Source organism: Oncorhynchus clarkii, chromosome 21, assembly GCF_045791955.1.
Source record: "Oncorhynchus clarkii lewisi isolate Uvic-CL-2024 chromosome 21, UVic_Ocla_1.0, whole genome shotgun sequence".
Lineage (NCBI taxonomy): Eukaryota > Metazoa > Chordata > Actinopteri > Salmoniformes > Salmonidae > Oncorhynchus > Oncorhynchus clarkii.
The window spans coordinates 25363756-25391184 of NC_092167.1; the positions used below are offsets into that span (position 1 = coordinate 25363756).

Genomic DNA, 27429 nt, shown 5'->3' on the forward strand with positions numbered 1-27429 from the left:
ACCACGTGACCGTTTTCCTGGCTCGCCTTTGTGGCACAAATCGTGATTTTCGAGTCTCTCTATGGACAATAATGGGAGAAAACTGACAAAGACGCATATTTTACGAGGCTTAAACGGATGTATTCTATTGTTTTGTGGTGTGGTTCTTTCGCATTTCCGGGAAGATAGGAGACGCCGCCGTTGTTTAGTTTTTAGGACGGGTTTTGTTTATCACATCTCAATTTGGTTGGTGAGTAGTTATTGGTAAGTCGCTATGTTGCTAAGTTAATTGCTGTGCCTGTTTATTTTTATTCAGAATGGTCGTATTGTTCGTTTTGCTTGACAGTTGAATATCAAAACAAAGCTAAGTAGGTAACTATAAAGGATATAACGTTAGTGATTTTCAGAAAACACACTTTGCATTGTCCGTTAGCTAGCTAACATAACGTTGTTTACTCTGCTAGCCAACAAAGTGCTATTTTTTTAATACTAGCATTGCTTTGAACTAGAGCTATCCACTGTGTCACAAGAAACAACTGTTTAGTAACAGTCTGGTATACTTTTGTTTCTATTCCAATATTCAACAAATAAAGCCCATAGACTTACCTTTTCTTACCACTCCGCTACACGCGCGTGTGTTTTTGGTGAAAGAGACGTGTTTGACGTTTGTTCAAGCATACAGACCACTGTGTTTCTAATGTCGTTTAGCTAGCCTCGCCAGGAAAGTGTGTTGTTGGAAATACGTTAATTTGTCTGCTTGAAGTAACGCGAAAGCACGAATGCCAGGCACTGCTTTCGAACACCCACGGTCAGTTATTACATGGATTTCACAACCACGCACTTGAACGCTGAGTCTTGCGTTTTGAACGGATTCCTTTCTAAAATCCCATTCACTTAACTAGCCATGCTAGTTTTCCTAACTAGTTGCGTCTCTGACGCATCAATCCATTGTGCCATGTGAATGGAATCCGACTCGTTGTTACATTGCTTTGTGGAGTTATATAATTTAATATTGCTGTTCCATTTTCCAAAACATGTTCACTGTCGATGTTTTGTGAAATTTAGCTAGCTAGTTAACTCCTTTAGCTAGCGTTCCGTTATGTTTTCCTTGTAGGCCCATCCGTGGTGGTGGTCGCATGGTTATGGTGTTTGTTGCCCGTTAGTATTACCTAGCTAAATCCTCTATTTTTAACTAAGAGTTCGCTAATGTCATTTAACTATTGTTATGTTATAACTTAATGTACAGGTCCTGTGTGTTGTAACCAACATTGATGTTAGCTAACTAGCCTTTTTGTGACACTGGTCTATTATAAACTAGAATTTAATCTACCACCAAGAATTTAGTAAATTTAGCCAAAGTCTTAGTCGAGAATTAAGCATTTCACAAGGCAGAGAAGAACCCGTGGTGTATTAATTCCGCCGATTGGGCAGGGGTCTAAATACATTTGTCCAATAGAAACCTGAAGTTTTGGATCTTAAATCGTAAACTGTTATCCTAATGAATACACCAGACTAGTAAAAAAATTAAGGATAATCAGATCGAAAGCCAGTAGCAACCTACAGGTGTAATCCTAGCATTGTGGATTGTAAAATAAATACAACACGTGGTTTCATTTGTGACGTTAGCTAGCTCTAGCTCATTGTCCTACACTTCATTAGCATGATATTACTAAGTCACGAGAACTGAAAATGTAACCGTCTGTTAGGACTGATGTTGATGTATTCAACATCACCAAGCAAACGTTGGGTGGGTGTCATGACTAGCATATAAGCTTGCCCGTGTTGTAGCTGAGTAGCCTAGCTACTGTAGCACGCTAGATCTCTATATAGCTACAACTGCCTCTTTTATATACACTGCTCAAAAAAATAAAGGGAACACTAAAATAACACATCCTAGATCTGAATGAATGAAATATTCGTATTAAATACTTTTTTCTTTACATAGTTGAATGTGCTGACAACAAAATCACACAAATTATCAATGGAAATCAAATTTATCAACCCATGGAGGTCTGGATTTGGAGTCACACTCAAAATTAAAGTGGAGAACCACACTACAGGTTGATCCAACTTTGATGTAATGTCCTTAAAACAAGTCAAAATGAGGCTCAGTAGTGTGTGTGGCCTCCATACAACGCCTTTGGCATGCTCCTGATGAGTTGGCGGATGGTCTCCTGAGGGATCTCCTCCCAGACCTGGACTAAAGCATCTGCCAACTCCTGGACAGTCTGTGGTGCAACGTGGCGTTGGTGGATGGAGCGAGACATGATGTCCCAGATGTGCTCAATTGGATTCAAGTCTGGGGAACGGGCGGGCCAGTCCATAGCATCAATGCCTTCCTCTTGTAGGAACTGCTGACACACTCCAGCCACATGAGGTCTAGTATTGTCTTGTATTAGGAGGAACCCAGGGCCAACCGCACCAGCATATGGTCTCACAAGGGGTCTGAGGATCTCATCTCGGTACCTAATGGCAGTAAGGCTACCTCTGGCGAGCACATGGATGGCTGTGCGGCCCCCCAAAGAAATCCCTACACCATGACTGACCGACCGCCAAACCGGTCATGCTGGAGGATGTTGCAGGCAACAGAATGTTCTCCACGGCGTCTCCAGACTCTGTCACATGTGCTCAGTGTGAACCTGCTTTCATCTGTGAAGAATTTGCCAATCTTGGTGTTCTCTGGCAAATGCCAAATGTCCTGCGCGGTGTTGGGCTGTAAGCACAACCCCCACCTGTGGACGTTGGGCCCTCATACAGACACATGCACATTTGTGGCCTGCTGGAGGTCAATTTGCAGGGCTCTGGCAGTGCTCCTCCTTGCACAAAGGCGGAGGTAGCGGTCCTGCTGTTGCCCTCCTACGGCCTCCTCCACGTCTCCTGATGTACTGGCCTGTCTCCTGGTAGTGCCTCCATGCTCTGGACACTACGCTGACAGACACAGGAAACCTTCTTGCCACAGCTTGCATTGATGTGCCATCCTGGATGAGCTGCACTACCCGAGCCACTAGAGTGAAAGCACCGCCAGCATTCAAAAGTGACCAAAACATCAGCCAGGAAGCTGAGAAGTGGTCTGTGGTCACCACTCCATTATTGGGGGTGTCTTGTTAATTGCCTATAATTTCCACCTGTTGTCTATTCCATTTGCACAACAGCATGTGAAATGTATTGTCAATCAGTGTTGCTTCCTAAGTGGACAGTTTGATTTCACAGAAGTGTGATTGACTTGGAGTTACATTGTGTTGTTTAAGTGTTCCCTTTATTTTTTTTGAGCAGTGTATGTATATATACACACACATACATACACACACACACCAGCTTCATTTACTTAGATTTGTGTGTATTGGGTATATGTTGTGAAATTGATAGATATTACTGCACTGTCGTCGCTAGAAACACAGGCATTTCGCTACACCTGCAATAACATCTGTATGTGACCAATACTTTAGATTTGAATGCAATCTTATGCGATTGCTACACTCCCATGCAAGTCTCTAGCTGGCTAGCTATGGGGAACACTTTTCATGCCACTTTGATACCGAAGTTACTTTTTCGTAGCAGGTTAGGAGACTAAGGTTAGGGTTAGAAATATTCTCTCCTAACCTGCCATGATAATCACTTTGTATTGAGGTGGTGTGAAAAGTGTGTCCCAGCTAGCTACATTGGACTAATAACTGGAAGGTTGCAAGACTGACTCCCTCGAGCTGACACGGTAAAAATCTGTCGTTCTGCCCCTGAACAAGGCACTTAACCCACTGTTCCTAGGCCGTCATTGAAAATAAGAATGTGTTCTTAACTGACTTGCCTAGTTAAATAAAGGTCAAATAAAATTACATAAGCACCATTACATGGCCTGTTGTGTTGACATCATAAACCAGATGTTTTTCCTTGGGCCATGTCACTTAATTAACGCCAGGGTTTCCTTTAGCAGATAGGTGGCTTTTTGCCATAGTTGTTTTTTTAAACGTCTTTTTTTTTTTTTTTGAAAAGCTAATTAATACAATTTTCCCCATCATCCAGTTGTCTGGGAGAAAAACAAATCTCATTTGCAAAATAGGCCAAAGGAAACTATTGATCCTCTGTGGCTATATTATGCTCTCTGGTGTATTTTGAACCTTGAGAGCGGGCTCCTGTGGTTGGAATGTTTGGCCTCCTGGGCCAAGGGGTTCGTGAGAGTCTCACCTTTCCACAGAGGGGTCATAATAGTTTGTAGCCCAAACCGTTCGGACTCTACAGGTGATTTTGTGAGAAGACCTAATGTCTCATTGTTCTGCCCTCACAATGTGTAGGCTACAAAGCTTGGCAGACAGTTTACACTCTTCCAGTAAAGAATCAAGGAGGCACTGGTACCGTTAAGTATCTTTAGTAAAATATATTTGGTTTTTAACAGATACAGAAAGGAGAATGTATTAGAAAAATCACTATATACATTCATACAAATAAAGAACAGCGTTTCTATCATGAGCTAGCAACAAGAAAAGGAAAACCGCACACTACTCTTGGTAGTATCACTGATCTTTAATAAGCTTACGTATCGGCCTCACGGCCTTCGCCAAAAGCTCTGATGAAGGCCGTGAGGCCGATACATAAGCTTATTAAAGATCAGTGATACTACCAAGAGTAGTGTGCGGTTTCCTTTTTCCTACATTTGTACATGGTAAAAGGGATCTTGAAGAAGGAAGGCTATCACTCCATTTTGCAACACCATACCATACCCTGTGGACAGCGCTTAATTGGAGACAATTTCCTCCTACAAACAGGACAATGACCCCAAAGCACAGCACCAAACTATGCAATAACTATTTAAGGAAGAACTAATCAGCTGGTATTCTGTCAATAATGGAGTGGCCAGTACAGTCACTGGATCTCAAGCCTATTGAGCTGTTGTGAGCTGTGGCCAATCTTCGGATGGGACCACAGTGTCTCCTGACCCCTCCTGTCTCAGCCTCCAGTATTTATGCTGCAGTAGTTTATGTGTCGGGTGGCTAGGGTCAGTTTGTTACATCTGGAGTACTTCTCCTGTCTTATCCGGTGTCCTATATGAATTGAAGTATACTCTCTCTAATTCTCTCTCTCGGAGGACCTGAGCCCTAGGACCATGCCTCAGGACTACCTGGCATTGATGACTCCTTGCTGTCCCCAGTCCACCTGGCCGTGCTGCTGCTCCAGTTTCAACTGTTCTGCCTGGAACCCCGGCCTGTTCACCGGATGTGCTACCTGTCCCAGACCTGCTGTTTTCAACTCTCTAGAGACAGCAGGAGCGGTAGAGATACTCTTAATGATCGGCTATGAAAAGCCAACTGACATTTACTCCTGAGGTGCTGACTTGCTGCACCCTCGACAACTACTGTGATTATTATTATTTGACCATGCTGGTCATTTATGAACATTTGAACATCTTGGCATGTTCTGTTATAATCTCCACCCGGCACAGCCAGAAGAGGACTGGCCACCCTTCATAGCCTGGTTCCTCTCTAGGTTTCTTCCTAGGTTTTGGCCTTTCTAGGGAGTTTTTCCTAGCCATGCTTCTACACCTGCATTGCTTGCTGTTTGGGGTTTTAGGCTGGGTTTCTGTACAGCACTTTGAAAAAAACAAATCTCATTTGCAAAATAGGCCAAAGGAAACTATTGATCCTCTGTGGCTATATTATGCTCTCTGGTGTATTTTGAACCTTGAGAGCAGGCTCCTGTGGTTGGAATGTTTGGCCTCATGCGCCAAGGGGTTCGTGAGAGTCTCACCTTTCCACAGAGGGGTCATAATAGTTTGTAGCCCAAACCGTTCGGACTCTACAGGTGATTTTGTGAGAAGACCTAATGTCTCATTGTTCTGCCCTCACAATGTGTAGGCTACAAAGCTTGGCAGACAGTTTACACTCTTCCAGTAAAGAATCAAGGAGGCACTGGTACCGTTAAGTATCTTTAGTAAAATATATTTGGTTTTTAACAGATACAGAAAGGAGAATGTATTAGAAAAATCACTATATACATTCATACAAATAAAGAACAGCGTTTCTATCATGAGCTAGCAACAAGAAAATAAGCCTAGCTAGCCAACATGACTACAGAAATTAGGACAATTTACATCACAGGAAAGGTGCCACAAAACATATACACACACAACATATACACACAATCTAAGTGTCCATACAACTGAATAACTAATACTTTAGCTCTGTCACGAGGAATCTGAACACATAAAATAGTTATTTTTGTCCAAAACCCAAAGAAGCTAAATTCTGTCAAACATTAGCTAGCATGCTAACACATAATGTTACGTGAATGGACGATAGTTAGCGCAATTCGCTTAGCATAATCGGAACTTAGAACACTAATATAAACATGTAAATAACATAAATTATAGAAACACAATTTGAATTAGCAAACGCATGTCCTATTAACTCAAAGTACTTAGACGTATCTTTAACCAAGGCCTAGTAAGAGACTATCTCTGTTGTTCTGACAGGAAATAGCTCTGCACCAAGAGTTAGAAAATGTAAAGCTACAGTACTCAACTTCTCCACTAGATGACAACACAGCTGTACAAAGTATTGTCCAATCAGAACACTCATGGTCTGACAAACACCACTCTATCTCCGTCTAGCTCTGTCACCTTTCACCGCCTTTAATCTGTATATACTGTTCTGTACTATTCAACCGTTTCTCATTCTCTTAATAGTTATCTTGCATTACTCATCTCATATGTATATACAGTATTCTATACTATTCTACTGTATCTTAGTCTGTTCTGCTCTGACATCGCTCGTCCATATGTATATAGTCGTAATTCATTCCTACTTAGATTTGTGTGTATTGGCTGTATGTGCAATTTGTTAGCTATTACTGCACTGTTGGAGCTAGAAACACAAGCATTTCGCTACACCCGCAATAAATAACATCTGCTAATCATGTGTATGTGACAAATAACATTTGATTTGATGGAGAAGTGTGATATTAGCTGATGTGGTGGAGAAAAATGTATGTGTCAAACTGCTTTGCTTTATCTTGACCAGGTCGCAATTGTAAATGAGAACTTGTTCTCAACTTGACTACCTGGTTAAATAAAGGTGAAAAAAAAAAAAAACAGATCTGTATTTTAAACTGACAGTTTGATGGAGATGTTTTATTATGGTAGTTAGATTTCCACGGGGGTGCGGACATCTGCTCTAGGGTCTTAATCCGGCCTTGCACAGGTGTTACCTCCCTCTAAACTAGTAAGCTGCTAAAAGGCTAGTGCACTACTTTTGACTTGTGTGTAGCCCTTTATGATTGGAATGATCTTAAACAAAATACATTTATGGAATTGTATTCAATTTGTCATTATCGGGGTTAATGGAACTCTTACAACAACATTGGCAAAGCTACACACACCTTGCACCCATGTTTATCTAGTTTCATCAGTGAATGGGAGAATCTCCTTCACGATTTTCATTTAACAATTTTGATTGGATTTTTTTCTAGCTCATGGCTGAAAGAAGCACAAACAACAATTTCAGAGGGAGATCACACAACATGCAACACTTGTAGTAATATCAAAATCAGACAGTACAGTACTGCTGTCAGAGAATATTGTGTGAGAGTTGAGTAAGCTTTCTTAAGTCTTTTCAAAATGCTGATGAAATCTGTGTTGTAGATGGAATCCAGACATGTTAAAATCATAAAACAGTTCTACAGCAACTTTTCATGCACACTGGGAACAAACAACACAAGCTTTGCTGTGAAGTCTGGAGTTCGTCAAGGTTGTGTGTTATCTGCCTTACTCTTCAACCTGGCAATAGACTAGGTCATCCGGTGAACAACAGAAGATCAGGCGAGACCTTGGCTTCGCCGATGGCCTGGCTCTTTTATCACACATACCAACATCTAGGCCTACAAGAAAAAACTGACAAGACTCCACTCCAGTGGTTATCAACTGCAGCGAAGCAAAGGTCATGCCCAGGGCTGTTACGGTGACCGTGTGACCGCCTGTGTGGTGGTAATGAGTCATGGCCGCAGTCGAATTCTATGTGACCATTTAATCACTGTAATTAGGCTTCTCTGAGCTCTGATGCTGCCGATGGTAGTCCACTAATGACCAAACTTGCTAACTGCCTTGTACTCATCACTATTGTCCCTCTAATCACTCTGACATCAATATTTTGAAAATCAAATCAAACGCTTAATGAGCTCATGTTCTGCAACATTTCTATAGGCTATGGATTTGCGTGAGAAGTGTTTTGATCGCCTATTAAAAAGCAGATCCAATCAGCTTTCTATAGGCTTGGCCTACTTATTTATTAACTTTCCTAATATTAAGTTCTTTGCAACAGCAATATAGCCTACCAGGCTGGCATGAAAATGAACCACGGGAAAAGCGTCATCCGTTCACCATTTAAGTGCATAGATTGCATATTGTTTTCCCCTACACCCCTGTTCCGAGACAGGTGCATGATAACAGTCCATTCTAAATCAAAACTAAGTTCACACATATTATTTAGTATATAAAGAACATATTCAATTTGAGTAGTCTGATGGGTGACAATATTAACTTGTGAATGATGCCCACTGTTGCCAAGCAACAGCGCATGCTTTTTAAAAACTTTTTCAAATCAGTCAAACATCTCATGTAGCCTAGCCCATAGGCGTATATCATTTTTTTATGTATTTTTTTGTTTTTACCTTTTTTTTTCTCTTTCTCCAAATTACGATCTTGTCTCACCGCTGCAACTCTTCAATGGGGGAGGCGAAGGTTAAGTCATAAACAATCTCTCAAGCACAAGCCCACATGCTAGTGAGTAGCCAGCAAAAAACACAACATTTATCTATCCCGCCCAATCAGAGCCGTCGGAGATGAGTGGTCCCGAGGTAGCGAAGATGCCGGGGGGCAGGGCGCCGGGGAAGGAAGGCATGGAGGCTGTAGCCAATGGCCATGCAGGAGAGGGTGAACAGGGAGGAGACGATCCCTTCGCTGAGTACATGTGGATGGAGAACGAGGATGCGTACAACAGACAGGTTGGTACACACACACAGTAAAATATCATTGTTGCATAAGTATTCACCCCCTTTAGGCAATCCTAAATTAAAATGTGGTGACAAATCACAGGTTACATGGACTCGCTCTGTTTGAAATGAATGACTTCCCCTTCATCTGTCCCCCATAGACATCTGTAAGCTCCCTCAGTCAAGTATTGAGTGTGAAACTTGTTAGGGAGAGGGGGAAGTATTTTGAATTTTGTATGACTGAGGTCCAAAGTAACTAACTACCTGTTACTCAGGCCCAGAAGCTAGGATTTGCATATGCATGGTAGTTTTGGGTAGAAAACACTAAAGTTTCTAAAACTGTTATAATTATGTCTGTGAGTATAACAGAAATTATTTGGCAGGCGCAAACCCAAGGACCATTTTTTTTTTCTGTTGACCTGCCAGCCAATTCCAATATGAAGTTAATGAAACCAAAAACTTCCGCCTCCCAAATTGCAGTTCCTATGGCTTCCACTATATGTCCACAGTCTTTATACATGGTTTCAGGCTTGTATTCTGAAAAAACAAAGGGGAATAGTTGTTTATCCTCAGGAAGTCCTATGGCAAAACTAGTCTAATTGAGCATTTGACCGAGGGCGTGCGCTGCATTCTTTTCCATTCCTATTGAAAATGGTTTGCTCCATATGAAATATTGTTTATTTAGAGTACCTAATAATGATTTAGAAACGTTGTTTGATTTGTTTGGATAAACTTTACTGGTAACTTTTTGGAACTCCTGTGTCTGCATTCTGAACGGGTGGATTACTGAACTCAATGACGCCCACTAAACGCACTATTTGGGATATAAAGAAGGAATTTATAAAACTAAACGACCATTCATTGTGTTCCTGGGATTCTTGTGATTGCGATCAGAGGAAGATCTTCAAAGGTAAGTTACTTATTTTATCGCTATTTGGGATTTTTTGACCCTTGTTTGGATAATATGCTGTTGTGGGGCGCTGACCTCAGATAATCGAATGTTGTGCTTTCGCCGTAAAGCCTTTTTGAAATCCAACTATGCGGTTAGATTGCCAAGATTCTAAGCTAAAGAATCATGTATGACACTTGTATTATCATGAAGGTTTAATGTTTCGTTTTCTGTATTTTGAATTTGGCGCTCTGCCATTTCACCGGATGTTGTCGAGGTGGGTCGCTAGCGGGACCCCTGCGCCAGAAAGGTTCAATCACAGATCAAATTCCAAAGACCAGGGAGCTTTTCGAAAGCCACATAAAGAAGGGCAGTGATTGGTAGATGGGTAACGTAATGTCTTAACTTCTTATGGTATAGGGGACGCTTGCGTCCTACTTGGGCAAAAAAACAGGGAAAATGCAGCGCGGCAAATTCAAAAAAATTATATAAAAATCAAACTTTCATTAAATCACATGTAAGATACTCGATTAAAGCTACACTTGATGCGAATCCAGCCAACATGTCAGATTTTAAAAAGGCTTTTCGACGAAAGCATAAGAAGCAATTATCTGATGACAGCACAATAGTAAACAAAGAAGGTAGCATATTTCAACCCTGCAGGCGCTACACAAAACACAGAAATAAAATATAAAACATGCATTACCTTTGACGAGCTTCTTTTGTTGGCACTCCAATATGTCCCATAAACATCACAATTGGTCCTTTTGTTCAATTAATTCCGTCCATATATATCCAAATGTCCATTTATTTGACTGGTTTGATTCAGAAAAAAACAGCTGCCAAAAAACAGCTGCAACAAAACATTTAAAAGTTGCCTATAAACTTTGCCAAAATATTTCAAACTATTTTAGTAATACAACTTTAGGTATTTTTAAACGTTAATAATCGATCAAATTGTATAAGGGTCTATCTGTGTTCAATACAGGAAGAAAACAAACCATGCTACTTTTCACGTCTTGCGCACTCAACAGTGTTACGTTGCTCCTAGATGACCTACTTCTTCATTGCACAAATGAATAACTCAACCAAATTCCAAAGACTGGTGACAACCAGTGGAAGAGGTAGGAACTGAAAACAGGTTCCTAAGAAATATAATTTGCCAATGAGAACTCGGTGAACAGAGAAAGATCAAAAATAAATAAATTCTGAACTGTTAGTCCTCGGGGTTTTGCCTGCTACATAAGTTCTGTTATACTCAGACATGATTCAAACAGTTTTAGAAACTTCAGTGTTTTCTATCCAAATCTACTAATAATATGCATATCTTATATTCCTGGCATGAGTAGCACGAAGTTGAAATTGGGCACGCTATTTATCCAAAAGTGAAAATGCTGCCCCCTATACCTTAACCTGTAGTGACGCCCAGCCCGTGAACGGGACCGTTATCATCATCTGACACGAATTAGCATAGCGCAACGGACACATCTTCCTAGAAAATATTCCTATTCATGAAAATCACAAGTGAAATATATTGGAACACAGCTTAGCCTTTTGTTAATCACCCTGTCATCTCAGATTTAAAAAATATGCTTTACAGCCAATGCTAGACATGCATTTGTGTAAGTTTATCATAGCCTAGCATAGCATTATGCCTTGCTAGCAGCAGGCAAACTTGTCACGGAAATCAGAAAAGCAATCAAATGAAATCGTTTACCTTTGAACTTCGGATGTTTTCACTCACGAGACTCCCAGGTAGACAGCCAAAGTTCAATTTTTTCCCAAAATATTATTTTTGTAGGCGAAATAGCTCCGTTTGTTCTTCACGTTTTGGCTGAGAAATCGCCCAGAAATTGCGGTCACCACAACGCCGAATAATATTCCTAAATTAGCTCCATAATATCGACAGAAACATGGCAAACGTTGTTTAGAATCCATCCTCAAGGTGTTTTTCTAATATCTATTCGATAATATATCCGTCGGGACAATTCCTTTTTCTCTAGGACCGATTGGAGTAATGGCTACCTCTGCACTTTACGCGAGAATCTCTCGGAGCCACCATGTGACCACTTACGCAATGTGCCCCCATACGGCTATTCTTCAACAGAAATGCGGAAAACTACGTCACAATGCTGTAGACACCTTGGGGAATACGTAGAAAGCGTAAGCTTGTCATTGGAACGCAGCGCTTTCAAAACCTGGGGCACTTCCGGATTGGATTTTTCTCAGGCTTTCGCCTGCAACATCAGTTCTGTTATACTCACAGACAATATCTTTACATTTTTGGTAACGTTAGTGTTTTCTATCCAAAGCTGTCAATTACAGTGCCTTGCAAAAGTATTCGGCCCCCTTGAACTTTGCGACCTTTTGCCACATTTCAGGCTTCAAACATAAAGATATAAAACTGTATTTTTTTGTGAAGAATCAACAACAAGTGGGACACAATCATGAAGTGGAATGACATTTATTGGATATTTCAAACTTTTTTTTAACAAATCAAAAACTGAAAAATTGGGCGTGCAAAATGATTCAGCCCCCTTAAGTTAATACTTTGTAGCGCCACCTTTTTGCTGCGATTACAGCTGTAAGTCGCTTGGGGTATGTCTATCAGTTTTGCACATCGAGAGACTGACATTTTTTCCCATTCCTCCTTGCAAAACAGCTCGAGCTCAGTGAGGTTGGATGGAGAGCATTTGTGAACAGCAGTTTTCAGTTCTTTCCACAGATTCTCGATTGGATTCAGGTCCAAGTTTTTTTTCCCCCCAATCTTTTCTTGGGGGGGGGGGGTTAGAATACCATTTTGGTATATAGTTATTTATTTCAAAATGTGTGGGACACCAGGGTGACTTCATGAGCACACTCATTTTGGAAGTTATCATTCTGAAACTTTGCACAAGTACTGTTGCCCTCTTTTATATTTTTCACTGAATTTGTCCCCGTCATCCTATCTGAATGTTTGTTTTATCTTGTTCATTTTAAAGATGATACAACAATAAAAAGAAAAACGTATGTTTTTTTTTCATTGTATTATCTTAACCAGATCTATTGTTATATTCTCCTACATTCAATTCACATTTACACAAACTTCAGAGTGTGTTCTTTCAAATGGTACAGAGAATATGCATATCCTTGGTTCTGTGCCTGAGCTACAGGCTGTTAGATTTGGGTATGTCTTCAGGTGGAAATTGCACAAAGTAGGGGGGAGCTGCAAGAGGTTAAGAAGCCCTCCTGTTCTCCACTCATTGCCTGTATAAAAGACACCTGTCCACACACTCAATCAAACAAACAGACTCCAACCTCTCCACTATGGCCAAGACCAGGGAGCCATGTAAGGACATCAGGGATAAAATTGTAGACCTGCACAAGGCTGGGATGGCCTACAGGACAGTAGGCAAGCAGCTTGGTGAGAAGGCAACAACTGTTGGCGCAATTATTAGAAAATGGAAGAAGTTCAAGATGACGGTCAATCACCCCCTGTCTGGGGCTCCATGCAAGATCTCACCTCGTGGGGCATCAATGATCATGAGGAAGGTGAGGGATCAGCCCAGAACTACACGGCAGGACCTGGTCAATGAGCTGGGACCACAGTCTCAAAGAAAACCATTAGTAACACACTACGCCGTCATGGATTAAAATCCTGCAGCGCATGCAAGGTCCCCCTGCTCAAGCCAGCGCATGTCCAGGCCCGTCTGAAGTTTGCCAATGACCATCTGGATGATCCAAAGGAGGAATGGGAGAAGGTCATGTGGTCTGATGGACACAAATAGAGCTTTTTGGTCTAAACTCAACTCACCGTGTTTGGCGGAAGAAGGATGAGTACAACCCCAAGAACACCATCCCAACCGTGAAGCATGGAGGTGGAAACATCATTCTTTGGGGATGCTTTTCTGCAAAGGGGACAGGACAACTGCACCGTATTGAGAGGAGGGTGGATGGGGCCATGTATCGCGAGATCTTGGCCAACAACCTCCTTCCCTCAGTAAGAGCATTGAAGATGGGTCGTGGCTGGGTCTTCCAGCATGACAACGACAAGAAACACACAGCCAGAGCAACTAAGGAGTGGCCTCCGTAAGAAGCATCTCAAGGTCCTGGAGTGGCCTAGCCAGTCTCCAGACCTGAACCCAATAGAAAATCTTTGAAGAGAGTTGAAAGTCCGTATTGCCCAGCGACAGCCTCGAAACCTGAAGGATCTGGAGAAGGTCTGTATGGAGGAGTGGGCCAAAATCCCTGCTGCAAGTGTGTGCAAACCTGGTCAAGAACTACAGGATACGTATGATCTCTAATTGCAAACAAAGGTTTCTGTACCAAATATTAAGTTCTGATTTTCTTATGTATCAAATACTTATGTCATGCAATAAAATGCAAATTAATTACTTCAAAATCATATGTGATTTTCTGGATTTTTGTTTTAGATTCCGTCTCTCACAGTTGAAGTGTACCTATGATAAAAATTACAGACCTCTACATGCTTTGTAAGTAGGAAACACCGATTTTTGCAGGTTATCAAATACTTGTTCTCCCCACTGTATATTGAAGAGAAATGCAACATATAAAGTGTTGGTTTCATGAGCTGAAATAAAAGAACCCATGAGTGCTCTTCACAGACAAATCCCATTTCAACTGTACCGGGCACATGGTAGACGCGCCTGGCGTCGTGTGGGTGAGTGTTGACATCAGCAAATCAGAGTTCCTTGTGGTGGTGGGGTTATGGTATGGGCATGCATGCGTAAGCTATTGACAACGAACACTATTGCATATCGATGGAAATTTGAATGCGCAGAGATACTGTGACGAGTTCCTGAGGCCCATTGACATGCCATTAATTTGCTGCCATTGCTTTATGTTTCAGCATAATGATCTGTACACAATTCTTGGAAGCTGAAAATGTCCTAGTCCTTCCATGGCCTGCATATTCACCAGACATGTCACCCATGAATAATGTTTTGATGCTCTGGTTCGACATGTACAGCAGCGTGTTCCAGTTCCCGCCAATATCCAGCAACTTTGCACAGACATTGAAGAGGCGTAGGACAACATTCCACAGGCCACAATAAACAGCCTGATCAACTCTATGTGAAGGAGATGTGTCACTGCATGAGGCAAATGGTGGTCACACAAGATACTGACTGGTTTTCTGATCAACGCCCCTACCTTTTTCAAAAACATTTTTTAAAGTTACTGGATCTGTGACCAATTGAAAAAGAAAAGGCGAGCCGAGCCGCACACTAGGAGCTCAGATGCAATAATTTAACCTAATAACCAACATTTCGACAGACAAGCTGTTTTCATCAGGGTTGTCTCCAACAGATCTGTATTCTCAGTAATTAGAAATCCAAATATTAGGGCTTAATACATAAAAAAAAAATATTGACCTATTTCCTTTCTATGAACTGTAACTCTGTAAAATCTTATTGTTGCATGTTTTTATTTTTGTCCAGTGTAGATACTAAACCCTCTCTCCTTTGTCGCTGTTAGGTTGAAGAGGAATTGTTGGAGCAGGAGTTCTTGGAGCGTTGTTTCCAGGAGATGTTAGATGAGGAGGACCAGGATTGGTTCATCCCGGCCAGAGACCTCCCCTCAGGGATGGGGCAGCTCCAGCAACAGCTCAACGGCTTGTCAGTCAGTGACAGAGGAAACGCAGAGGAGATGGCGGTGAGCATGGAGCACACACACACAGCGTGGAACAAATATATATCTATATATGTGTATGTCAGTCAGCCAGATCCAGCAACAGCTTAAAGGCCTGTCAGTTGGTAATGGGGGAAACGCAGACAATATGGCGGTAAAGGGAAGTGCCAACACACGCACAGCGTCAAACACACGGCATGTTATGTTTTCTGTGGAAGGTACTACGCAGCGCACAGACCCTCCTCACGCAATCAACTTCGCCAAGATGTGTTGAGTTTCCTTGTAGCGTTATAAAATGTTACCTCAGCTTTATATCCTGTCTCTATCGGAGTCTTTTATTAAAGTATGTTAAACAATGTTTCTGTTTGCTGCTTTTCGTTAAATCATGCATAGCTGTTTATATTGCTTAAAATAAATGTGTTCATATGGGCAGAATATTATCTATGCTAAACATCTAAACATTCGGACCACCTAATGCACTACCTTCTGCCCCCAGCACAGCCTCAATTTCTTAGGGGCATGGACCCTACAAGGTGTCGAAAGCGTTCCACAGGCATACTGGCCCATTTTGACTCAAATGCTTCCCACAGTTCTCAAGTTGGCTCAATGTACTTTTGGTGGTGTACCATTCTTGATACACACAGGTAACTGTGGAAAAACCCATCAGCGTTGCAGTTTTTGAAACACTCAAACTGGTGCGCATGGTACCCTGTTCAAAGGCACTTACATATTTTGTCTTGCCCATTCACCCTCTGGCACACGCAATGTGGTTTTAAAAAACATTTTCCTCCCCTACAGCTACATCAAAGTCAGTCCTCAGGACCACAAGGGGTGCAGGTTTTAGTTTTTTGCCCTATCACTACACAGTTGACTCAAATAATCAACTAATTATCACACTGGGCTCCTGAGGACTGTTTGGGAATCACTGATCTACACGGCTTGGAAGTGGATTTAACAATTGACATCAATAATGGATGCTGTCAGGTGAATGCTGTCATTGAAAGAGCAGGTGTTCTTAATGTGTTGTACACTCCGTGTATAGCATACTGCATTTTGGTCAGTTTTGAAGAAAAAAGTAAAGCTGGAAACATTTCTTGGAAAGGCTGACCTTTGGATGTTTCATGACTAGAAATGGAAACATTGATTTTTAGAGACTAAGTAACAATAGCTTATGATTATAGGGTGAGGCTATACTGGGTTCTCACTGACATCGTCATTCCAATTCAATCGTTCCAGTTCAATCAGTCACAATTATCAGCTTTGGTATTGACATCAGTGAGCAGGCATTCAGAGTGAGGTGACACACATTGGTAGGCCTACCAATGGAAAACAATGAAAACAAAAATTATGAAATTCAGACCACAGAAATCCAATGTTTATATAAAATGTCTGCCTTTCCCCCTACATTTTAAAGTCTGAATCAATTTAATATAGTGGACATTCTTGGGCTCGGGTAATATTTCAGTGCCTCTGACTTTTATTTTATTTTGGGTCACCAAAATGAAATGTTAAGAGTTTTTATATATAAATTGAAATATCCAGTATAATGAGTTGAACTAAATAGCATTAATGGAAACTTTTATTTAAAATCATATTTTTTAACTGACATGAAGAATTGTCAAGAAATGCGGTCCACTTAATTTTTACTTGGGAAATTAATATTAAAATGTGCACATAATTAACTTTTTTGCCATTAATGCAAACATTTATTTTGTTTTAAAGTATTTTTTTAAATCAAATAAATGCATGATTATTGATTTAAAATCATACAATTTTAGCACTGTCCCTCAGTCTACACTCAACCCTGTCACGCCAACCAAACTCCATCAATAATGGTCAGTCCACCCTTATGTGCCATCATTAAGAGGAAGTGACATTTTTCAACTGAATGGTACAGAAACAGGCAAGTAATCACATTATGTTATCTGTTTTTTTAAAGTCCGATGGGGATCGTCGAGCTGACCAACTCAACCCTGACCAACTCAACCCTGTTAGATGAAATAAAGATGGAAAACTTTAAAACGAGTACTTATCAATGTGTATTTTCATGGGTTGAAGTATAAATCTATCAATATCAAAAAAACTCAACCTGTAACGTTTCATTGTAACAGGGTTGTTAACCTGTGACAGAGTTGAGTTATTTATGAATATTGCATGAATTATTCAATATTATACATATTGTTTATATTCACTTATGAAACATGCTGTAATGTTCCATGTGAATTTTATTTTAAAGCATGTAGCCTGGTGGTAGGAGAGTTGGGCAAGACTTCGGTTCTTTTTAAGTCGCTCTACATCCTTACTCAAGGATTATAGTGTATATATTCTAAGAATCTTTGCTTTAACATTATTCATTGAAACGTCTAGGGAATGACAGCGCCCACATCAGCAGCAGAAAGACAAAGGCAGTGTCAAGCACGTCAAAATGCTAACTCAGAAAAAAGGGAACAATACCTTGAGAGAGCGCATCAGCGATGGAAAAGAAAGGTTGAGGCAGGGAACAAGATAAAGATCAGTAATTTAAGTGAGAGAGACCAGTCTAAACAGTGGAACAGCATACACAAGAAGCAAGGAGAGGAAATGAGCATGTGCGATGGAGATGATGCCAAGCCCCATTGACAGCATTGCCCTCCACCTTGAGAATACATCAGGTCATCATCCTTGCTCCTGGTGAGCTGATGTCTCGTGATGTCAGCTGCCTTTGTTCAACAAAGAAGGACCTAAACTGTACATGCTTTAACACATATCACTTCAATTTCAGGCAGAAGGTCCTGGCTGCTCCAGAACAGCCAGCCAATGAGGAAAATCCACAACCTCTAGACGAAATCCAGTGGGGAAATTCAAGTCTTCTTGGGTAGTGGTGTGGAATATAATAACCTGTATTCAGGCAGGCATCATCCTCGGCACAGATGGAATGAGTGTATAAGTGAAATGTATGCATCGTGTAGGACCAAACAGATTTTTCTGGCCTTCTCAAATCGTAATCCACTGGTGTCAGTTGGATGAAGGACTTGATCAAATTTGTCACATGCGCCGAATACAACAAGTGTAGACCTTACAGTGAAATGCTTACTTACAAGCCCTTAACCAACAATTCAGTTTAAGAAAATGCCTTCCCCCCCTAAAAAAAGAAAGAGGTGAGAAAAAGAGAGCAGCAGTAAATAACAATAGCGGGGATATATATACACCGGGGTTGCCGGTACAGAGTCAATGAGCGGCGGCACCGGTGTCGACGATACCACCCCCACAGCGTGTGACATCCCGCCTCGTTGAGAGAGAGATGTGTGGGCCAGACTCAGGAAGAAAGCCAAGAATGAATGAATATGGTGCTCCAGAGAAGTATAGTCATGCTGACACTAGTGCTGTAGTTAGCTGTTCTAGCATTCTAAACGCCCTTGGAAAATGTTCCTACAGTTTGACACGTTGAACTTTTCTGATAACCTGTTGAATGTTAATTACCCTAATGCGTGATGTTTTTGTTTGTTTAGATATTTTACTGCAGTTTGGTTAATAAAACCCAGATTATTCTAAATATATCTAATGTCCTTATTACGGGGTTGCATACAATGAAATGCAATGTTTTGGGGTAAATCTTGGAGGGATTTTGATAGTAAACTAATTTATATGAAAACCGATGTCTCTCTAACCCTTTCACAGTTTTCAACCCTAGTCTCAACCCTGTCAAATGACAATATTTGGTAAATAAAATGGCAAAGAAGAATATGAATTTAATGTTTTCTGAGCTCAGTCTGAAATGTTAAGCACAATGTCAAGAAGATTAGTTCTTTCTGAATTGAAAGCATTTTATTTATATGATGAGCCTGCTGATGATGTGTATTTCAGGGTTTAATATAGTAAATTTGAGGTTTTACATGAATTGTATATTATAATACTTGGTTTGGGGGACACATGAGCATTAGATAAATGTTGCTTTTATAACAAGTATATTTTTATAATCATATTCAGGCAACGTCCATATTATCTGTGACGGGGTTGAAGATAAATGGTGTCCATATCAGACACAAATTGACAATAAAAGGGCTTTAATGCCGGAGTTGGGGAATATGTTTTCTTGAAGGTTTAATATGTACTTAACGTTGTGGGGTGTTCAGAAAATGCATTATTAGAAATATATTACCGCAGCCCAAGAATGACCCATAGGTCAAATGGATTTTGTAATGGCCTATGTCGTTTCATTATGATAAGGAAAATCTAGGCTATTTCAAAAGAACATAATCCCTTATTGAGTTGAACTTAATGGCTATTATACTAAAGATCTATCTGAGGTTCAACTTTGAAGGCAAGGGCATCTTTTAAAAATGTTTTAATACTTACTAATGTCTTGGTAATGAGAATGTAGTCCATTTGTTTTGAAATCAGTATTTGTCAATCTCTCCATTGATCCCATTTTCAATCAAAAAATATGCATGAGAGATTCACAAGACTAACATTGTAATAACATTAATTACAAGGAAATAAAGCTTTTATTTGTTGAAACAGGGTTCAAGTTCATTGTCTAATTTCACAGATAAATGCTTTATATTGATAGGCAAACACTGCCATTAATACAAAGAACACTTGTTTTAATGCACACGATTTTGGACAAGTACATTTTGGGGGGGAATGTGTTACATTCCCATGACACCCAAAATACGTTTCTCTTTAGGTCATACTTAAATGTTAAATAATAGGCACACAAACTAAAGTATGCTGCTAATGAACAATAATTAGGCCTAGTTGATAACCTTTGAAACTATCCTCTGAACTGCCGGATCTGAGTAGAAGGGTTGGATAGATGGCTTTGAATAGTCCAGCAATTGAATTGCAAGGTGTTCATATGTTAATAATCAAAATAGTGTGCTTAAAAAGAACTTGCACTAATACCCTCAGCATTCATTATTCTTAGAAGAGGTCAGAACAAGCAATGGAATCTGAATTTGTCCTCTGTGCATGGATGGTGCATGAAGGCGAACACTGACAAACATGACCAAAAGAATGTGGACACCTGCTCGTCAAATCCCATTTCAAAATTCTGGGCATTAAATATGGTGTTAGTCCCCCTTTTGCTACTATAACAGCCTCTACTCTTCTGAGAAGCCAGTAGAACATTGCTGTGGGACTTTCTACTCTGCTACTAGAGCTTTAAGTAGGTCGGGCACTGATTGTGGGCTGTAGGCCTGGCTCGCAGTCGGCGTTCCAAAGGTATTCGATGGGGTTGAGATCAGGGCTTTGTGCAGGCCAGTCAAGTTCTTCCACACCGATCTCGACAAACCATTTCTGTATGGACCTTGCTTTGTGCACGGGGGAATGGTCATGCTGAAAGAGCCTTTCCCAGACTGTTGCCACAAAGTTGGAAGCACAGAATCATCTAGAATGTCATTGTATGCTGTAGCGTAAAGATTTCCCTTCACTGGGAGCTAAGGGGCCTAGTCCGAACCATGAAAAAAAGCCCCACATATCATTCCTCCTCCACCAAACTTTATTTTTGGCACTATACATTGGGGAAGGTAGCGTTCTCCTGTCATCCGCCAAACCCAGATTAGTCCATCGGACTGCCAGATGGTGAAGCGTGATTCATCACTCCAGAGAACGAGTTTCCACTGCTCTAGGGTCCAATTGGGGTGAGCTTTACACCACTCCAGCCGACGCTTGACATTGTGCATTTTAGTCTTTGGCTTGTGTGCAGACGAACAGTTATTGCTCTGACGTTGCTTCCAGAGGAAGTTTGGAACTCGGCAGTGAGTGTTGCGACTGTGGACAGACTATTTTTGCGCACTTCAGCCCTCTGTGAGCTTGTGTGGTCTACCACTTTGCATCTGAGCTGTTGTTGCTCCTTGACATTTCCACTACACAATAACAGCACTTACAGTTGACCGGAGCAGCTCTAGCAGGGCAGAAATTTGACATGAACTGACTTTTTGGAAAGGTGGCATCTTATGACTGTGCCACGTTTTGAAGTCCCCGAGTGCTTCAGTAAGGTCATTGTACTGCCAATTGTTTATCTATGGAGATTGCATGGCTGTGTGCTCGATTTTATACATTTGTCAGCAACCGGTATTGCTGAAATTGCAGAATCCACTATGAATGTCCTGAAGGAGAAAAGCCTGGAAACCCAGGAAGAAACCAATCAAGTTATGGACCGTGGTACACATGGATGGCCTGTGTCTATTTGGGGAGAAATGCTCTCTCTGGAAAAACATGAAGTTGATGCATCTACAAAAGACCTAACCGGCATGGCCCCTGTACCTACATCCCTCTCTGAACTCGTCATCCCTGATCGCTATAAGGGCTACAGCGGAGAGCTGTTACTCCAGCAAGACAAAATTCTGATCTTTACAGCCACATGCAACTTAGCGTCCCTGTGCGACTAAGTACTGGTTTACAGATGGAATATTCAATACAACCCCCTCCTTTAGTATAGATAAAGTATAGTCTGTTTTTAGCCTTCAGCCTTTATATAACCATATGAATGAATTTATATACAAAAGTCTGCCCTTATGAGCAAATATTTATATAGGCCTAGGCTACAATATTCTGACTTTGGCGATATTTGAACCAAATGAACCTGTAAGATGTACATGCATATCAATATTTTGTATGTGTATGTACAGTTGAAGTTGGAAGTTTACCTTAGCCAAATACATTTGTACAATTCCTGACATTTAATCCTACAAAAAATTCCCTGTTTTAGGGCAGTTAGGATCACCACTTTATTTTAAGAATGTGAAATGTCAGAATAAAAGTAGAGAATGCTTTATTTAAGCTTTTATTTCTTTCATCACATTCCCAGTGGGTCAGAAGTTTACATACACTCAATTAGTATTTGGTAGCATTGCCTTTAAATTGTTTAACTTGGGTCAAACGTTTCAGTTAGCCTTCCACAAGCTCCCCACAATAAGTTGGGTGAATTCTGGCCCATTCCTCCTGACAGAGCTGGTGTAAATGAGGCCTCCTAGCATGCTTTTTCAGGTCTGCCCACAAACTTTCTATAGGATTGAGGTCAGGGCTTTGTTGGCCACTCCAATACCTCGACTTTGCTGTCCTTAAGCCATTTTGCCACAACTTTGGAAGTATGCCATTTGGAAGACCCATTTGCGACCAAGTTTTAACTTCCTGAGATGTTGCTTCAATATATCCACATTTTCCTCCCTCATGATACAAATGTATTTTGTGAAGTGCACCAGTCCCTCCTGCAGCAAAGCACCCCCACAACATGATGTTGCCACCCCCTTGCTTCACGGTTGGGATGATGTTCTTTGGCTTGCAAGCCTCCCCCTTTTTCCTCCCAACATAACGATGGTTATTATGGCCAAACAGTTCTGTTTTTGTTTCATCAGACCCGAGGACATTTCTCCAAAAAGTACGATCTTTGTCCCCATTTGCAGTTGCAAACCGTAGTCTGGCTTTTTTAGGCAGTTTTGGAACAGTGTTTTCTTCCTTGCTGAGCAGCCTTTCAGGTTATGTCGACATAGGACACGTTTTACTCTGGCTATAGATACTTTTGTAACCATTTCCTCCAGCATCTTCACAAGGTCCTTTGCTGTTGTTCTGGGATTGATTTGCACTTTTCGACACCAAAGTACGTTCATCTCTTAAAGACAGAATGCGTCTCCTTCCTGAGCGGTATGACGGATGCGTGGTCCCATGGTGTTTATACTTGCGTACTATTGTTTGTAGAGACGAACGTGGTACCTTCAGGCATTTGGAAATTGCCCCAAGGATGAACCAGACTTGTGGAGGTCTACCATTTTTTTTCTGAGGTCTTAGCTGTTTTCTTTTGAATTTCCCGTGATGTCAAGCAAAGAGGCACTGAGTTTGAAGGTGGGCCTTGAAATACATCTACAGGTACACCTCTAATTTTTTCAAATGATGTCAATCAGAAGCTTCTAAAGCCATGACATAATTTATGGAATTTTCCAAGCTGTTTAAAGCCACAGTCAAATCAGTGTATGTAAACTTCTGACTCACTGGAATTGTGATACAGTGAATTATAAGTGACATAATCTGATGGTAAACAATTGTTGGAAAAATTACTTGTGTCATGCACAAAGTACATTTCCTAAACGACCTGCCAAAACTATAGTTTGTTAACAAGAAATGTGTAAATTTGTTGAAAAGAGTTTCAATGACTCCAACCTAAGTGTATATATGGATATACACACACACACACACATACAGTTGAAGTCAGAAGTTTACATATACTTAGGTTGGAGTCATTAAAACTCGTTTTTCAACTACTACAAAGTATTAACTTAAAGGGGCTGAATAATTTTGCACGCCCAATTTTTCAGTTTTTGATTTGTTAAAAAAGTTTGAAATATCCAATAAATGTCGTTCCACTTCATGATTGTGTCCCACTTGTTGTTGATTCTTCACAAAAAAATACAGTTTTATATCTTTATGTTTGAAGCCTGAAATGTGGCAAAAGGTCGCAAAGTTCAAGGGGGCCGAATACTTTCGCAAGGCACTGTATATGGAAATCAGTCAATTGAAATATATTCATTAGGCCCTAATCTATGGATTTCATATAACCGGGAATACAGATACCTTTTACAAAAAAAAGGGTAGGGGCGTGGATCAGAGAACTTATCTGACGTGACCACCATTTGCCTCATGCATTGCGACATCTTCGCATAGTTGATCAGGCTGTTGATTGTGGAATGTTGTCCCACTCCTCTCCCAGGAACACGCTGTAGTACATGTTGATTCTGAGCATCCCAAACATGTTTAATAAGTGACATGTCTGAGTATGCAGGCCATGGAAAAACTGGGACATTTTCAGCTTCCAGGAATTGTGTACAGATCCTTGCGACATGGAGCAATGCATTATCATGCTGAAACATGAGGTGATCGCGGCGGATAAATGGCACGACAATGGGCCTCGAGCTCGTCATGGTATCTCTGCATTCAAATTGCCATCAATAAAATGCAATTGTGTTTGTTGTCCGTAGCTTATGCCTGCCCATACCGTAACCCCACCGCCACCATGGGGCACTCTGTTCACAACGTTGACATCAGCATACCGCTCTGCGGTTGTGAGGCCTGTTGGACATACTACCAAATTCTTTACTATATTATGCATTGTGGTGATGCTTCTGCATGGAACACACACACATTAGGGAAAACCCATTCACTTATGCACACCATATTCTGTACAACAATGGTCTTCTCATTGTAAAATGTAAATTAGTTTGTACAATTTGAGGGTTCTCACACTTTCTCTCTCTCTCCTTAATCACTCCACTCCTCCGTCCCTCAATCTCCTCCCCCCCTCCATCTATCTCTGCAGAGGAAAAGCAACTTGAACCCTGATGCGAAGGAGTTCATTCCGGGAGTGAAATACTAGGAGTCCCCCTCAACCCCAGGGAGCACGAACATTCACGCTCACATAACCTTGCAGAGACTCTGGCGGCCTTGACCGCAAAACACACACAGGTCCAGGGTGTGTAGGTAGAAACCTGTAAGGGGGTGGGGGAACTTCTTTTCTTTAAGATTTTTATTTTATTTGTTTCAACTTGTAAACTAAAGGACAGGGGCGAGGTATCAGTATCAACAGAGCCCTACAGAGGGCACTGCTGCTGCTGCTGCATTTACATTCGAGGTTGTATCCCAAATAGTGCCCTATTCCCTATGTAGTGCACTACTTTTGACCAGGGCCCAGATTCACAAAACACTTCTAAACGCAAAAACTTACGAACTAGCTTGTTTTTATTCTTAAGTGTTTTATCTTAAGATTTAATGATTTTCTTATGAACTTCTCAATCTTCTTAAGATGCTTGTTGCTAGGCAACCGATTTAGCAAGCAATGGCAATCATGTTAGCATATTTATTACTGTTCTAAAACATGGGTTTAAAATGATCAAAACTGAAACTTTTAGATGACGTTTGTGTGAAATAAACATGTTCAATTGCTTTTTTACATTTTTTTTGTAGCTATCTTGGAATTAAGAACATTTCCAATAAAATTTATTTTCAACTTTTTACTTAGGCAGAAAATGTGCAATAACATTTCCAATAACCTTTTTGAGGAATAGCAACTTTGCTTAACTTTCTTCTTAACTACCATTTTGTTCCTTAAGACTTTTCTTCTTAAATCTATATTTAAGGTTTTGTGAATCTGGTCCCAGGGCCCATTGTTGGCCCAGGGCCCTACCATTGTGGGCCCTGATCTAAAGTAGTGCACTCCATAAGAAAACGGGTGCTTTTTCGGATGCATATAAAGGCGTACATATACAGAGAAATTGCAAACTCTTGAGATTTTCCAACTTTATTTTTTACTTGTCATGGTTGCCATGTTGGCACCTAAAAGTTCCATGTGAATACAACAAGCGAATTGCAAATGATACCCTGTTCCACTATAGAGTGCACTACCTAGTAAAAATAGGGTGCCATTTTGAGATCTGCATTTATACGTTTCATGGCGGCCTTGTTGGCGCCAGAATGTTCCACAACGTTACCATTCTAATTGGAATCCAACTACGAATGTAATTATTGTTAACGAACGACGACTGGAGCCAATGTGGACGACACGGTTGGCCGTTCTAGATTTCTGTAACTACGTACCTCTGGTCACAATATGACATTACTCTTCTGTCTCATTTACCGTTATGACATCATCATCATACAGACTCACTCTGTGTAGAGCTGTTTTTATTTCTCATGGGCCTGGTTCCAAACCAATTTTTCATATTTCCTATCCCCTACACCCTTTAAACTCAACTCTTGACCTCGAAGCCAGTTCCGCTGCATTTTTTAAAAATCTTTCCCTCTAATCAGGGACTGATTTTAGAACTGGGACACCAGGTGAGTGCAATTAATTATCAGCTAGAACAGAAAACCAGCAGGCTCTGACCCTCGTATGGTAAGAGTTGAATACCCCTCCCTGCCCTACACCATTGTTCACTCCCTCCTTGTGGGTGAAAAGGTTGAAGTTTTATTCCCCATAGGCTGCGTTTACACAGTCACCCAAATTCTGGTATTTTTTTCCCAGTAATTGGTCTTTTGACCAATCACATCAGATATTTTCCAATCAAATATTTTTCAGAGCTGTTCTGATTGGTCAGAAGACCAATTAGTGAAAAAAATATCAGAATTGGGCTGCCTGTACAAACGCTGCAATATAGTCCTACTTTTAATCAGAACCTAGAGTCCTGATCTAAAGAAGTGCATCATTTGAGGTGTCACGTGATAGGGAACCAGAGTGCATGGGTTAGGGTATTGGTGTTTGGTTTGTAACTAGGCCGTTCCCTGTTGTGCGTCTCAAATGGCACCCTATTCCCTTTATAGTGCACTACTTTTGACCTGTGCTCTGGTCAAAAGTAGTGCACTCAATGGGGAATAGGGTGCCATTGCCTCTCGCAGTACTGAAGGAATGGAAGCATCATGTTGAACTTTGTTGGATCAATAATGTTGATCAATACATTATCAGGTTTATCTGTTAATCAATCTCTTGTTTTTAGAGGAGCAAGGTGTTTGTCTCTTGGGTTGCCGTAGCTTGTGGTCAAAACGGGAATGGATGTGTCCCCCAAATAGCACCCTATGCCCTGTTTTTTTAATTGAACCTTTATTTAACTAGGGCCCATAGCACTCCCTATGAGCTCTCAAAGGATCCTGGTTAAAAGTGGTGCACTACATAGGCAGTTGGGTACCATTTATGAATCACACTAATCTTAACTGTTATGGTTATGGTGGGGGGGGGAACGCTAGATTAGTGTCTAGGGGAGGTTTAAAATGAATGGGTGGGACTTGAGCGAGGGTTGACTAACCACAGGCCACGTGCACCCTGGGTCAACCAATAGGAATTGTCTGCCAGTTGGATTTACATGAAAATAATGGATTTTGAGTTGGAAAAAGTCCCAACGACCCAAAGTACGAATTTCAATACAAAAAGATGAAGAAAAATGTGAAACTGCAGGTATGTCTGGTGGTCTTAATAAAAATAAAAAGTGAACTTGTTAAAA

The 27429-nt window shown here is 40.9% G+C and overlaps 1 protein-coding gene across 3 annotated transcripts; it reads left to right on the forward strand.

Annotated features, from left to right (window-relative positions):
* On the forward strand, window positions 1-27429 carry LOC139378791 (polyadenylate-binding protein-interacting protein 2B-like). Of its 3 annotated transcripts, XM_071121289.1 has the most exons (5): window positions 7-243; window positions 8792-8964; window positions 15317-15493; window positions 17192-17304; window positions 17409-19968. In XM_071121289.1, exons 2-4 carry the CDS (start codon window positions 8803-8805, stop codon window positions 17300-17302), a joined length of 450 nt encoding a protein of 149 aa, XP_070977390.1. In that variant the 5' UTR covers window positions 7-243; window positions 8792-8802; the 3' UTR covers window positions 17303-17304; window positions 17409-19968. The 3 variants fall into 3 exon arrangements, with proteins under 3 accessions (XP_070977392.1, XP_070977393.1, XP_070977390.1); XM_071121291.1 differs by lacking the exons at window positions 17192-17304; window positions 17409-19968 and adding an exon at window positions 24759-27429 and having other exon boundaries at window positions 1-243; XM_071121292.1 differs by lacking the exon at window positions 17192-17304 and having other exon boundaries at window positions 6-243; window positions 18231-19968.